General features: G+C 44.1%; 1 protein-coding gene across 2 annotated transcripts in view; it reads left to right on the top strand.

The window, feature by feature from the left end:
• The window catches only part of RIC1 (RIC1 partner of RAB6A GEF complex), a 979,735-nt gene extending 972,870 nt beyond the window's left edge, over positions 1–6,865 (top strand). For both annotated transcript variants that reach the window (XM_086961422.1, XM_086961421.1), the window contains exon 26: positions 6,317–6,865. In XM_086961422.1, coding sequence (XP_086817548.1) covers positions 6,317–6,599 — 283 coding nt within the window. In that variant the 3' untranslated portion in view covers positions 6,600–6,865. The remainder of the gene's footprint in view (positions 1–6,316) is intronic.
• The last annotated feature ends 6,548 nt before the right edge of the window (positions 6,866–13,413 follow it).

Raw genomic sequence — 13,413 nt, 5'->3', positions numbered from 1 at the left:
TGAATTTGGACGTCGGGAGCCGATTTTACGTCAACTTCATCTTTCTGGCCCACCCCGATCGGGACCCGGGACTCTGCTGCTTCGGTGGGCCGAGGAGTAAGTCCACAACAACGGCCTGAGGGACATCTCCCCAGTCGGCCTCATTGTCACTTTCAGTTTCGATTTCTCCTCGGCCCCTTGATTGACTATTCTACGAGCGGTTCGGCTCCCAAGTCGGTGCAGCTCCGACCCGCTGTGTTGTCCTGCCACATCTCTCTACCCTTGACTTCTTCCTCGATCTGCATTCTGCCGTTTTGGCCCAAAGAAATTCTGATTCTGTATCCCATCAGCTCCGGCTATTTTCACCAGGTCCAGAGGGCCCCTTGAGTGCACAGATTCCAATATGGCTTCCAAACCTGAGTTCGAGAGGCGCAGGACAAAGACGCCGATCCGTGGGGGACCTACTCAGACTAATGTTATGGACCGCTATACGCAACCAAAGGGTGCCCCCGGCAGTACTGGCCGTACTCTTGCGGACCCCAGGACGGACTCTACTGCGCCATCGGAGGTTTCTCTCCAGGACCTTATGAGCGCCATTACTGGGATGAAAGCTGATATGGGACAACAGTATGAGGCTCTTGCCTCCAAGATCGATACTGTGGCTGTCGATGTTACACTTATCAGGGCTGATCTGGCCAAGACTAATGAGAGGGTTAAGGCCTTGGATTTAAAGACCTCTAGTCTTATCACTGATATGGCGGACGCACAGTCGGAAATCGGCAACCTATGATCGTCGCACGACTTGATGGCCCGACGATTGGATGAACATGAAAATAGGGTCCGGCAAAACAACATACGCTTGGTGGGAGTGCCAGAAAATCCCGAGAGCATCACCGTCTACCTTCTTGTAGAGGATTTGATCCTCCACTATCTTGACCCCGCTGGGCTCAGCAAATTCTTCGCTGTTGAACATGCATATCGCTTCCCGGGTGGGAAGATTAACCAGGGGCCCCCCCGAGGCCTATCATTGGAAGGCTTTTCCATTTTCGGGATAGAGATGCTATCCTTCAGCCACCCGGGGTCGTGGCCCCTTGAAGATCGACAATAGTACTGTCAACATCTACCCGGATTTTACTCCTCAGGTCCAGCGACAAAGGATGGGTTCCAGGGAGTGAAGAGGCGATTGCGGGACTTGGGCTTTAAGTATGCCATGTTGTTTCCAGCTCGATTACGCATCGAATATGAGGAACTGACCTTTTTCTTTGATCGACCAGACTGCGCCAGCGACTGGCTTGACTCATTGCCTAAAAGAGACTATCTAAACGGACGCCCCGGTGGAGCAGAGGGGGGTGCATCGGACCCAGGAGTGACATTGTGGTTCTCGACGTCTGGTTTTTTGTTACTACTTATCAGCTGAGTTATGCCATTTGTTTCATTATTGTTCGGTGAGCCCGAAGGTAGTTCGGTGTTGGGTTGCCTCTTTTCCTCCTCTGGGTTCTTTATGTAGTGTAGTTATGAGAGGGCGACAGGCACACTGCAAGTTGGGGTGGCTCTTGAGTCGTACGCAGGGGTGCAGGGTGGGGGGTTGTTGTCATGGGGAGTTGTTGAGGGGTGGGGGGAGGGAATTGTTATTGTTTTTGTATTTGTCTCTTTTACATGGCACTGTATGCTTTGCTTTTATCCTTCTGTTGCTGGGTTCCGGGGAGGTAGGGCTGCGGTCCTTTTCCGGATGGGGGTGGTGAGTTGAAGTTGCTGTCCTGGAACGTTAATCGGTTGGGGGACAAGATAAAACGTGGAGTTGTGTCTCAGTTCCTTCGACGCCAGTCCCCTGATATTGCTTTGTTGCAGGAGACCCATCTGATAGGGAATGCTTGCCGGGCTCTGGATAGACGTGGGTATAGGCTTGTTGCTCATGCTGGATTCACCTCTGGCTCCAGAGGGGTGGGCATCCTGATTAGATCCTCTCTGCCCCTTGAAATAGACGAGATAATGCTTGATGATAGGGGTCGATATGCTGCTGTTTCAGGGAGATGGGAGGGTAAGATGCTCTCTATAGTTACTATATATGTCCCCCCGGGTTTGCAGGCCACTACCTATGCTGATCTTGGTCGGCTTCTGCTGGGGCTTCCTGATGGTCTCCTTATTCTTGGGGGGGATTTTAATTCTGTGGTCTCTGGCAACTTTGATCGCTACCCGCCCACAGACTTACCGAATTTCCAAAAGTGGCTTTCTGAACTGCTGGAAACATTTGGATTAGTGGATGCTTGGAGGATGCTACACCCCGCGCAACTACAATATACGTTCCATTCTGGGGCCCACGGTAGTCTCTCTATATTTGATTATTTCTTACTGCCGTCAGCCCAATCTTCCTCCGTTCGAGAGGTTCGTCACCTCCCTAGGGGCATCTCTGATCATTCTCCCCTGTGGCTAAGGGTTGCGGTTGGGGTAGGTAGTGAGGGTAGAGTTGCTCCTATTAACCCTTGGTATTTGCGAAACCCCAAGACGCGCTCTGAGCTGGTCAAGGCCATTGATTGCTACTTTACTGAAAATGTGGGGTCTGTCTCCTCTTCTGTTTCACTGTGGGAGGCTTTCAAAACTGTTATTTGGGGTTATTCACTGTCGTTGATTGCTGCCGCTAAGAAGGCCAAACATGAAGAATTAGCGCGTCTCGAAGATGAGATAACAGTCCTTGAGAGTGACCTGGGTGGGAATGATACCCCTGCAACTTTGCACTCCCTAGCTCTGAAGCAGGCCGACTATAGAGCCCTGGTGACATACGCTGCTAAAGTTATGAATAGGGAGCAGCACAGTAGACTCTACGATGTGGGTGATAAGGCGGGTAAGCTCATTGCGTGGTTGGATAAGTCAGAGAGAGCGAATCGAGTTGTGCCGGTGATTGAAAAGTCGAATAGGGATCGTGTATCTGACCCGATTGGGATTGTTGATTGCTTTGTGGACCATTTCCAGACGGTCTAAGCCTCGGTGAGCGATAAAGATGAGTGTGACTCCCGTTTGCTGTTGCGCGGTATCGCGTTACCCTGCCTTTCTGATGAGGATAGGGCCATGATGGATGCGGTCGCTGGTGCCATTCGTGCCCTTCGATCTGGTAAGGCCATGGGGCCCAATGGCTTGCCTATTGAGCTTTACAAATTACGGCCCGACAAAATGGCGCCCCATCGGAGAAATGTTTCTCGAGGCTTTCGATACTGGTCTCCTTCCTATTGATCAGCGCCTGGCCACCATCGTTGTCATTCACAAGGAAGATACGCCGCGCAATTGTTGTGCTTCGTACCGGCCTATTTCACTGCTTAATGCTGAGCCCAAGATACTTGCTAAATTACTGGCTAATCGACTGATTAAGGTGGTCGGCGACTTGATCCATCTGGATCAATACGGTTTCATCCCCGCACCGAAATACCGCCCTTAACCTCAGGAGACTCCACGGCGTTCTTGCGAGAGCTGGAACTCTGACTGAGTCTGCCATTTTGGCTTCCCTCGATGCCACTATGGCTTTTGATACAATAGAATGGCCGTATCTCTGGGCAGCTCTCGCTAAGTTTGGTTTCGGCTCTAAATTTATCGCCTGGGTGCAGCTCCTTTATGAACGACCGCTAGCCCAGGTGGTGGTAAATGGCAGGGTTTCCGGTACTTTTGCACTTGGACGGGGCACCCTTCAGGGTTGTCCGCTGTCTCCGTTGCTTTTCGCCCTCGCTCTGGAACCGTTGGCCGAGTGGCTTCGCTGGGAACCCTCGATCATGGGGTATCCAGTGGACCCCTGACTTTGAAGATCGTGTCTCGCTATATGCAGATGACATTCTTCTTTATCTCACCTCCCCCCGGAAGTCTCTTAATGTGCTTTTCGATATTCTTACCTCCTTCGGGAAGAACTCGGGTCTTGTTATCAACTGGACTAAGTCCTGCGTCTACGTTCTGGCTGGGTATCTACCTCCGTTGCCCTGTAGATTTCCGATTCAGGTGGCCGAGACTGGTTTTAGGTACCTGGGGATTCATGTCTCACTGAACTCTGCCGTCCGTTAAGAGCGTAACCTCCATGCCCCTCTCCAGCGGCTTAAACTTGACGTCTCACGGTGGCGACGACTACCCCTTTCCCCATTGGGGCGTGCGACTCTCTTTAAGATGATGTCGCTCCCCAGGTTCCTATATGCACTTCAGAACTGCTTTGATCCTATATCTCCGCGATATTTCCGTGAGGTTGAGGGCCTTCAGAGGCAACTGATTTGGGGCGGGCGAGCTCGTATCTCCCTACCCAAACTCACTTTGCTGTGGTATGACGGTGGCATCGCCCTCCCTGACATCAGACGCTACTACTGGGCCTCGCAGCTATGCGCAGTTAATCATGTGACGTACGCCCCCGGTCATACTCCTGCCTTTGCAATGGATAAACATCTTCTGCCGGGCGGGAGTTTTAACAGGGCACTGTATTCTAAGAAACCATTTGACGCCCTGACTGGCCCCACAAAAAGTGCTGTGCGAGTGTGGCGAGATGCGAATGCTGCTATGGGGTGGAGTGATAGGTTGACCCGAGTGACACCGTTGTATGATTCTGACCGTTTAGGCAATTTGTGGAGAACGAAAGGATTCGATAAATGGGACATGATTGGTATAAGCAAGGTGGAGGATCTCTGGTCCAGTGGTAGTATTAAGACTTTTGAGGCGCTCAAAATTGAATATGAGCTTGATGACAAGGAACACTTCTGGTACATTCAGATGCGACATGCCTTGACCTCCGTTTTCCCCCTGGGGACGGAGATTCCCCAATCCTCGCCGCTGGAGGACCGTATCCTTGACGGCCATGTGCCGGATAGTACCATATCACTGATTTACAAAAAGCTCATCAATAACAGGGCTGATTTGCTTGAGCGCCTCAGGGCTTCGTGGATCGCGGACGGCCTGGAACTAGATGACGAGGATTGGCAAACGGCCGTCTCCTCCCCTAAGGAGGTGGCCATACCCGCCCGCCTCCGTTTTGTACAGTTGAAGATCCTCCATCGTGTATATGTAACTGGTACGCGTCTGGTGCGAATGGGTTACTCTCTTGCTGGGCTATGTAGGCGCGGCTGTGGTATGAGTGGTACCTTCCTGCATATCATTTGGGAGTGTCCTGAGGTGGCTGCCTTCTGGTCTAGAGTGCATGCGTTTATGGAAAGAGTCACCGGGGTCTCTATTGCCTGAGGCCAGACGATGCCTTCTTAATGTCTGGGAACCTACGGACTACAACACGGCCCAGACTTTTTGGGCGACTCTTGGTAATATGGTGGCCAAGAGGGATATTGCACAACTCTGGGGTTCCCACAGACCACCTACGATAACTGCTTGGAAGGAGAACATGGACTGGTGTATGTTCAGAGAAAAGACGGTTTATGTGGCCCGGGGCCGACCTAAGAAATGGGGTAGAATTTGGTCCCAATGGAACACTTACCGTGGGAATGTCTGCACTCCCCCACAAGACTACACCATTGATATCTCGCTGTCCCCTTAGTTGGCGTTCCAGGCTTAAGTTTGTAATAGTATGTACTGACCGATCTCCTCGCCGCCCTTCATCTCGAGACATATGCTTCATCATAGTATACTAGTGGGATTCTTCCGCCCTCTCCCTCTGATTCCCTGTAATTGATTATTGCCATGTGTCTGTGTTTTATGTTGTTAGTTCAGTTCATCAAAATTCCAAAACTAAAACCTACAATACTCGTCTTTTGATTCTGCGTCATGTACAGGACTATATTTCGGGTCGCTTAACCCCAAAACAAGGTACCGGGGGCCTGACTGTGAGACGTCATAATGTTTAAATGTCATAGCGGCCGGCCTGCTGGGTTGTAGGCTGACAGCTGTGTATTGTGTATGAATATAATAAAGGTTTTTTTATTTTAAAAAAATTGTATGCAAAGTATATATTTCAACAATATCAAGGATGCATGATGCAAAATCTGTACCCAAATGTATATACATTTTCTTGCTAATGGTATTTTTTGTGCTAAATATTTGTATTGCTTACAGCGCCTTTTAGCTGTGTGTGCAACAACTGGTTTCTTAATGTCTGGTCTCTTTACGTGTTGTATATAAAATAATCCTTGAATGTGTTGCGTTTCTCACCAGTTAATACACTTAGTCTGTGCATGAACCAAATTCAAATTATGTTCCTCAGCTAACTGTCATAGATTAACTGCTGATATATATTTGGGAACTGGTGCTAAAGCTATTGTAGTTGTTTTGGGCTTTGCAGCAAATGTCATACTAACAGGTTTTCTAGCTATGTACTAATGTGTGTACTATGCTCTAAGTTAATATGACTAATTCGATTTTTATTCTGCTTCTGCAGCCCTGGATACAAGCCATTTTTAAACATCATCAAACCTCAGCTTCAGAAACTGAGTGAAGTAGCAGACGAGCCAGTTCCGCCAGAAGCCTTTCAGCCTGTGAACTCTTCCAAAACAACAGAGCAAGCAAGTCCCAGGGCAGAGGAGAGCCGGAGCTCTGCTAGCCAGAGCGCTAGCCCTCAGAGCGAAACAAGCAGCAGCAGCAGCCGGCATGAGGAGGACATGTCCAGAGAGCTGCAGGCAGAACCTTTCCAGGAAGGGAGCTATGACTGCAGTGTGTCCTAGCCAAAGCTAGAGATGAGAGAATTGTGTGGCAGTATTAGTGGCATCACCTCTTGCAGCACGTACACCCTGGAAAGGCGATGCATTGAAACAGACACTGGTTTGGTTTCACAACATTTCCCGCACATCCTTCCCTATGGACATATAGTAGAAAAAACTCAACATTGGATCCATGTTGGAGGATCCCTTGGATTTAGTTCTTCTGTGCCTGGTTTTGTTTTTACTTTGACTGCTGGCGAAATAAATACCAATAACTGTTTTACTTCCATAACTGAAGACATTGTGCTGTTCTCAGTAAACAGACTGGCTTCTTCAACTCAACTTTACTAATCTTTGCATTTTATTTACTGCGAACATCATATGGAAGGAATGAACACGAAAAGAGAGCCTTTACACAGTTCACTGAGCCTTAGTTGTTTCTGTCGAAGTACATGCATGCAACTATGTAAATGTTGTTGTAGAAAGAAGTCATGGCATGTAACTGGAAGCAAGCATTCTAGAATCCCTACACTTCTTCCACCCTTAAGTGAAATACCTAATACAGGTCCTTTTCAGATTATATTTTGAAGCATTATCACTTGCGGGCCATTGATGCACGCAAACATGTCTTTGATTTTTATCTGTTCTGTGCTTGAAGCAGAAGACTTTTGTCCTTATGTCTAGACTCAAAGCATACAACCATCAAAGGAGAAGTGCCTGCATGTACCTGTTTAGAAGGAAACTCACATTAGTTAACGTTTTAGAATTATTGCTCATTCTTTCTACCCTTCTCTATGACAAACATGAGGATGACAGAATCTTAAGGTTTGGCAATCTTTGCACTTTCAGGGTTCACCTAGAAACTTGTATTGAGCAAAAGGTGGTTTTACTCCTTCAGGCCATCATACCACACATAACCCATCTGGAACTGCCCTCACTGTTAAACTAAAATCCTTTCTGATGTTAAATCGATAAGCGAATGTAAATTTATTCACGCCTCTGCAATTTGTTTAATCCATTTCAAACCCAAAGAGTCTTTCATTTGAACAATTGTGTGCATGTTCCCTGTTCTTGGTCCAGTGTCACAACAGCTGTTTACTTCCACTAAGCCTATAGTGGTTCAGGAAGAAAAGGAATGTAGTCTGTGCATGAAATGTATGTCTTTGAGTGGGTTTGTGGAAATGAATCAGTCAGTGCAAAATTTCTTCAGATTATGAACTCAGTAGAAGACTTTTGGTTGCTAGAGACATTCTAGCCTGGTCTGCAGCAAAGTACAGTGTCCATTCCTGCGTTCATCTTCCTCATTTGCTTTTGTTCTGAAGACTGAAGAGGACTTAGTCCTGTGCTACATTGTATGTATGTATGTATATGTGTATATGTATATGTATATATATATATTTTGTATTTTCTCATCCTATATCATTACCTGGCACAAGGGCTGCCGTTTGCAGTGGAATTACATTTAATCGCACCATATCTCTGTGAAAGCTTCAAGACGCCTTTATCTTGTCCACAGATCCTAGAACTGAAAACATGCATGGGATAAAAACCAGTGGGTGTGAGTCACTGAGGCTTAGTTCTCTTGTCAAAATTAGCCAGTTACCTAAAAAGAGACTAACACTAGTTTTGAACTGTTAACCGATACTTGTACTAGGGTCTCAATCTTTGTAAAAAAAAAAAAAAAACTTCCAGTCTATTTCGCCGCCCTTGATTTTGCTCCAAAATCTTCCTGGGTTTCGAGATTGCCAATGAATAAGAAATAATAATAAGATCAAATAATCTTTTATCAGCAGACTATGGTCACTGTTTTTTTTAATTGAGGCAATTTGTTGGCACTAAATCCTTGTTGTCGCATCCAGTCAATCTTGAAAGACAGTTTTGGAAACTGACCCGTTTTAGTGGTTGAGGAATTTAAGGATCCTGCTCCCAGTGGCCTCTATAAGGCTCCAATCAGTGTGATGATGTAATAAAAATATCATGAATGTATTTGTGGGGGGGGGGGGGGGGAGTCTGGAAAAAACAACAATGGCAGTGCAGACTTAAATTATGATTGAGATTTACAAAAAACATTGTGATATCCCAGATGATGTCATGGTGTTGAGAGCCCTAATTCCCACAGGTGTGCACAGGAGCCATATACATTAAATTAGGAATTGGACATTTTCAAAATGGCTAATTACACTAAAAAGAAAGAGAAGATGTGGTTGACAGATGAAACATTACTTGCATGTCACTAACCCACGGAAATATTGCCAGAGTTTAGACTCTTGTTTCCCATCTTTGCACTAGGATTTTCTCACATGTACCCCATCTTTGATGTCTAACTTGCTTAACAGTGTATAATTTATATTGTCGTTAAGTGTGGCTTTTCGGTCATTGAAGTTTGTGCACAGTACTTGTTACCAAAATATGATACTTGTTTTTCACCATTTTCTGAAGTCATTCATATCTCAAAGTGCAGAAGAAAGGAAGTTGGCTCTTACAGAGCCCCGGATTGCTCTTCAAGACCTTATTTTCAACTTCTATTATATTAGTGTTACCTTATGACGTGTGTGACCTGGCAGGCATTTACTTAAATTAGTTATCATTATGGAAACCATCTACCAGCTGTGAATATTAAACTTATTTCACTCGACATATTCCCATCAACAAGCATCTGCCACCCACTATTTTGTCAGAATATAGTGTATCAGCAGCCTGAAGCTTCTCCACAGGCTCTACTCACAGAAGTGTTTCTGGCTTTCTTGTTTTCTTCTTTTGCTATTGTACAGGAGCCCTATTAGGCACCCCAATCTTAAGAGGAAATGTCACCCCAGAATATCAGATTATATTTTCTGAGACTATAGCTCAGGGTAGCTACATAAAGCAGCCTGGATATGCCCTACTTACTTGTTGTCTCGTGACCCCATGCATGCCCTCTACTCAACTTCACCACAAAGGGAAACTAGAAAGTCATCTTTAACAGGAACTGCATTATAGCCCCAGAGTGGGCTTGCCCCATTGTGTGCTTGGAGTGCTCGGATAAAGGACCATAATCTTTTGTGCAAGCCATTTTCTCCTTTTCTCACTTAATTTACGACATTTCGACTTTGCAATGTGGTTCTGGAAGACCCAGTTTACAAACTAGTGAACCATTCCAGTTAAGCTGCTGGGTTTGTAATTTTGTCCAGGAAAGATACAACTAGATCACAAAGATAGTAAGGTCTTTAATTGTTTTTCCAACACCAGAATCTTCACTTTCTTTTTGTGATTGATCAACTTTACTAATAGGCAGTTTAATTTGGCGGATAACAGCATTCAAATTGAATCTGGTCAGATATTCTAATTGCTCAAATGTTTTCCATCTGCCAGTCCATTCTTGAAAAGATTTGAAATGTATAATCCTTTGGGGATAAAATAGGCTCATAGTTCTCTAAGCCCATTTGTCTCAAGCGGAAAGTACTTGTTTTATCAAGAGGAGTCGACTATCTTAACATTGCATCACATTAAATAGTACTCCTCTTTTAACAATTATAATGTTGTCCTCCTAACTCAGCACTCTTTATTCCTAGATGCTTCCACATGCATATGGAATGTCCTTGTTTTCTTTGATGCATCTGCAGAGAAGTCCATTTGTAATTTATGTGCGAAGAAGACCCTGCTCCTGCACTGTTCGCCTTGTGACAAGCTATTCACAATATTACCAACTTCAGCATACCCTCTTCTCAGAGCACCACATCTAGAGTAAATGCTCAGCTTGGAAAAGTTCTTAGCTACCTCTTGGCTTGTACTTAATTCAGTCCTTTACTGCATCCTCCTCTAAAATATACATTTATCCCGTAAACCCTTCTCATCCTAAAACAAGGCCAATTTCTCACTTTCTTAACATAGGTATTCTAAGTTTTAGGGTTCCCTATGATTACCGCCAGCCCACAATTAAGGCCTGGATCCGATCAAGATTGTTCTGACTTGGATTTCCTTGTTTGTTATCGATTTTGCTGAGCAACTTGAACTGAGGCAGCATTTTGCATGCAAGATTCCTATTAGAAGCTAGTGGTGCGCTCTCTCCTGCCTGTCTTCTATCTGATACGCCGGTTTCCTTTCCGTTAGTGGTACCAGGGATCCCCTAATAAGCCAGGAAGCTTGGTGGTCCACAAACAACTACTTTCACTTAGGTAACTTATCTCTTGATTTGTCGGTGGCTCCATTTGTGCATTTAAGCGCGGGTGACTGTAAGTTTGAAGCCGAACTGGGTTCAGAAAAGAGGTAAAGAAAATGGTTTAAACATTTTGGAGGTAATGGAACTGCAGCTGTTCATTTCGGGTGAACACAAAAATGTTATCTGATGTAACAGAAAAATTGTATTAAACACGTGTACATATAATGTATGTTTTTTGTGAATATTCATGTACAGATGTTCCCCAGGTATTGCTCATGCTCCTGGGGAGTGTGCTATAGAATCTGACAGAGCATTCTGTGTGCTCTGAACATGTACAGCATAAGTGTAAAAAAAATATAAACACCAGCCGATTGCACATTGCAGTGAAATTGAATCTCTAGTATTGGCTTATGAGTGAACTGCAATGTCGTCCAGTAGTGGTTTAATTTTAAAAATATAGTAACTGCCACCGAGCGGAAATCTCAGACTTTTGCGAAAAATATATATTTTTAAACATGTTTCCATTGGTTCTTATTTATTACATTTGTAAATGCGTTTTGACAGCGTGAATGAATTTGTATGTATATAGTATCTGCTATCATGTACCAGTTCTGTTTTCAACTCATTAATGTAAACTGTGCATTCTTAACCCCGTTATTCTTTCTTGGCCATTTTTATGGTGTACAAAAAACAAATAAATACGAACATTTATTTTAATTACCACACCATTGTGAAAGTCTGGCTGCAGGTTGTAACATGCACATTAATCTTTCAGGTACTTATTTTCCTTTCCGGCTGATCTCAACTTGTGTGTGCTCAATGTCTACAACAGTATTACAATTTAAATATTAGCTTATTTGTACTGTGCAATTTGAATAAAAATGCAACATATTACTTATTTTATACCAAACTATTTTTATAACAGAAATGTATTTGATTAACACATGGACCAAATTGACGTTTGTGGAGTTTGAAGAGCATGTTACTCTGCCGGCTTCGTAGCACAGTTGTATAAGAGTGAATGTGCATTGTTTATTTGAGTTCATGATAAGGCGAGAGTCTTCGCCTTGCATTTTAAGAGTGCAGAATTTTCACAACACAATATGGACAATACTTACCCTTGTCTATTTTTACAATACATTTCTGTTTTGGATGGCCATTATTTTGTTAACTTAAAGAATTATCTGTTTGGGGGGGAAAGGTAATTCATCAAAGGAAATTTTTCAAAATTCAGTTTTTGAGCTGATAGGTATGTTGCTTTAATTAGATTGCGAACATTATGACCGTTTTGTACGTTACCACTACAAGTGCAATAACATATCAAGTAATAAAAAGATGGAATTCTTAACGTAGCGCACTGTGATTGATTTACGGAGGGTATGATTTACATTGTACTGGGAATTCTATACACTAACAGAAAATACAATCCTATTGCTGATGGTTTGAAGGCCCATTCTGCTGCTGATAAAACAACTGTAAGTGTGTTTGAAAAACATGGGCTTCCTGGTCTTCATTCAATGAAAACTTCTATGGATTATTACCACAAGCCTGGCCTACATAGTAATCTTTCAAAATGTCATCTTGTAATACACCACCACTCTCCCATCACCAACACCGGTGCAATAAATTGAGACGGACCAACTCATTATACACTTGTTTCCAGAAAACCAGACATTGTTGTAAAGAAGCTCGCGAATAAGGCCATGACTGTAGAAGTCTCCGTTTCCAGTTATTACAATGCAGACTGAAGGTGATGAAACACCTAGAGATTCTACATGAAATGAATAAAGCACCAGAAATTGTTACAGCCCTTTCAGATAAATCACAAGAAGCTACTGATAATGCCCAGAGAGGAGACCGACTAACTTGAGAGAGAAGCTATGGTTGGTGCACTAACAGCAGCTATTAGAGATTAATGCTGAACACTGTCCAAACATGTCAATAATCTTATCAAAAGACTATACATGCATTGGGCTTCAGTGGTGTAAACACCTCTTACCTCACTCGTTTGACAGTTTGATTCCCACTTTTATGGAGTGCTTCCATTGCAATGCATGGTTTTTAGCAACCGGCAGGGTAGATTTAGAGAATGCCTTCTTGGAATGAAAGCTTTCCCCACTAAAAGCAACACATTGTGCGTGTTCACCAAACACTTATATATGTAACCTTGATAAGTATGTAAATACACAGTATACTTGTTAGGTATTATTTATATGTACAAAAAATCTTTTTATTAAAACAAATGCCAAATCATAAAATATAATTGAAAATACACGTGTAGCTCATACTTTAAGTAAGCATTTCTTTATAATGACAATTTTTGGGGTATTAGTAGAAAAAGGCACATTTCCAAGACGATTCCGGTGCATCTCTTTCTGTGCCTTGCTCCACTGGCTGCATACTGCCAGTTGCGTGTTGCTTGAGCCTAAATTCAGGACTTTGCTTGCAATTTAATTCTCCAATGAGCCCCTCAGGAGCACGGAGTACTGTTGGACATTTCCTGGTGACACACTGGACTTTGACACATTTGTCTAGCACCACATACTGTAGCATGCAGGGTCCTCTCCCATTACAAGAGCTGTCTGTTCCCCTGCCTTGTCTACTTAAATAAGCCCGCCACGTGGCAGCCTGTTTGCAAAATGAGAATACACCACACTCTGTGTAGAGTTAGCATCTGGCCATGGTATGTGACTTTCAATC

The sequence above is a fragment of the Lissotriton vulgaris genome, chromosome 3_1 (assembly GCF_964263255.1).
Source record: "Lissotriton vulgaris chromosome 3_1, aLisVul1.2, whole genome shotgun sequence".
NCBI lineage: Eukaryota > Metazoa > Chordata > Amphibia > Caudata > Salamandridae > Lissotriton > Lissotriton vulgaris.
This window is presented reverse-complemented; position numbering and strand designations above follow the sequence as displayed.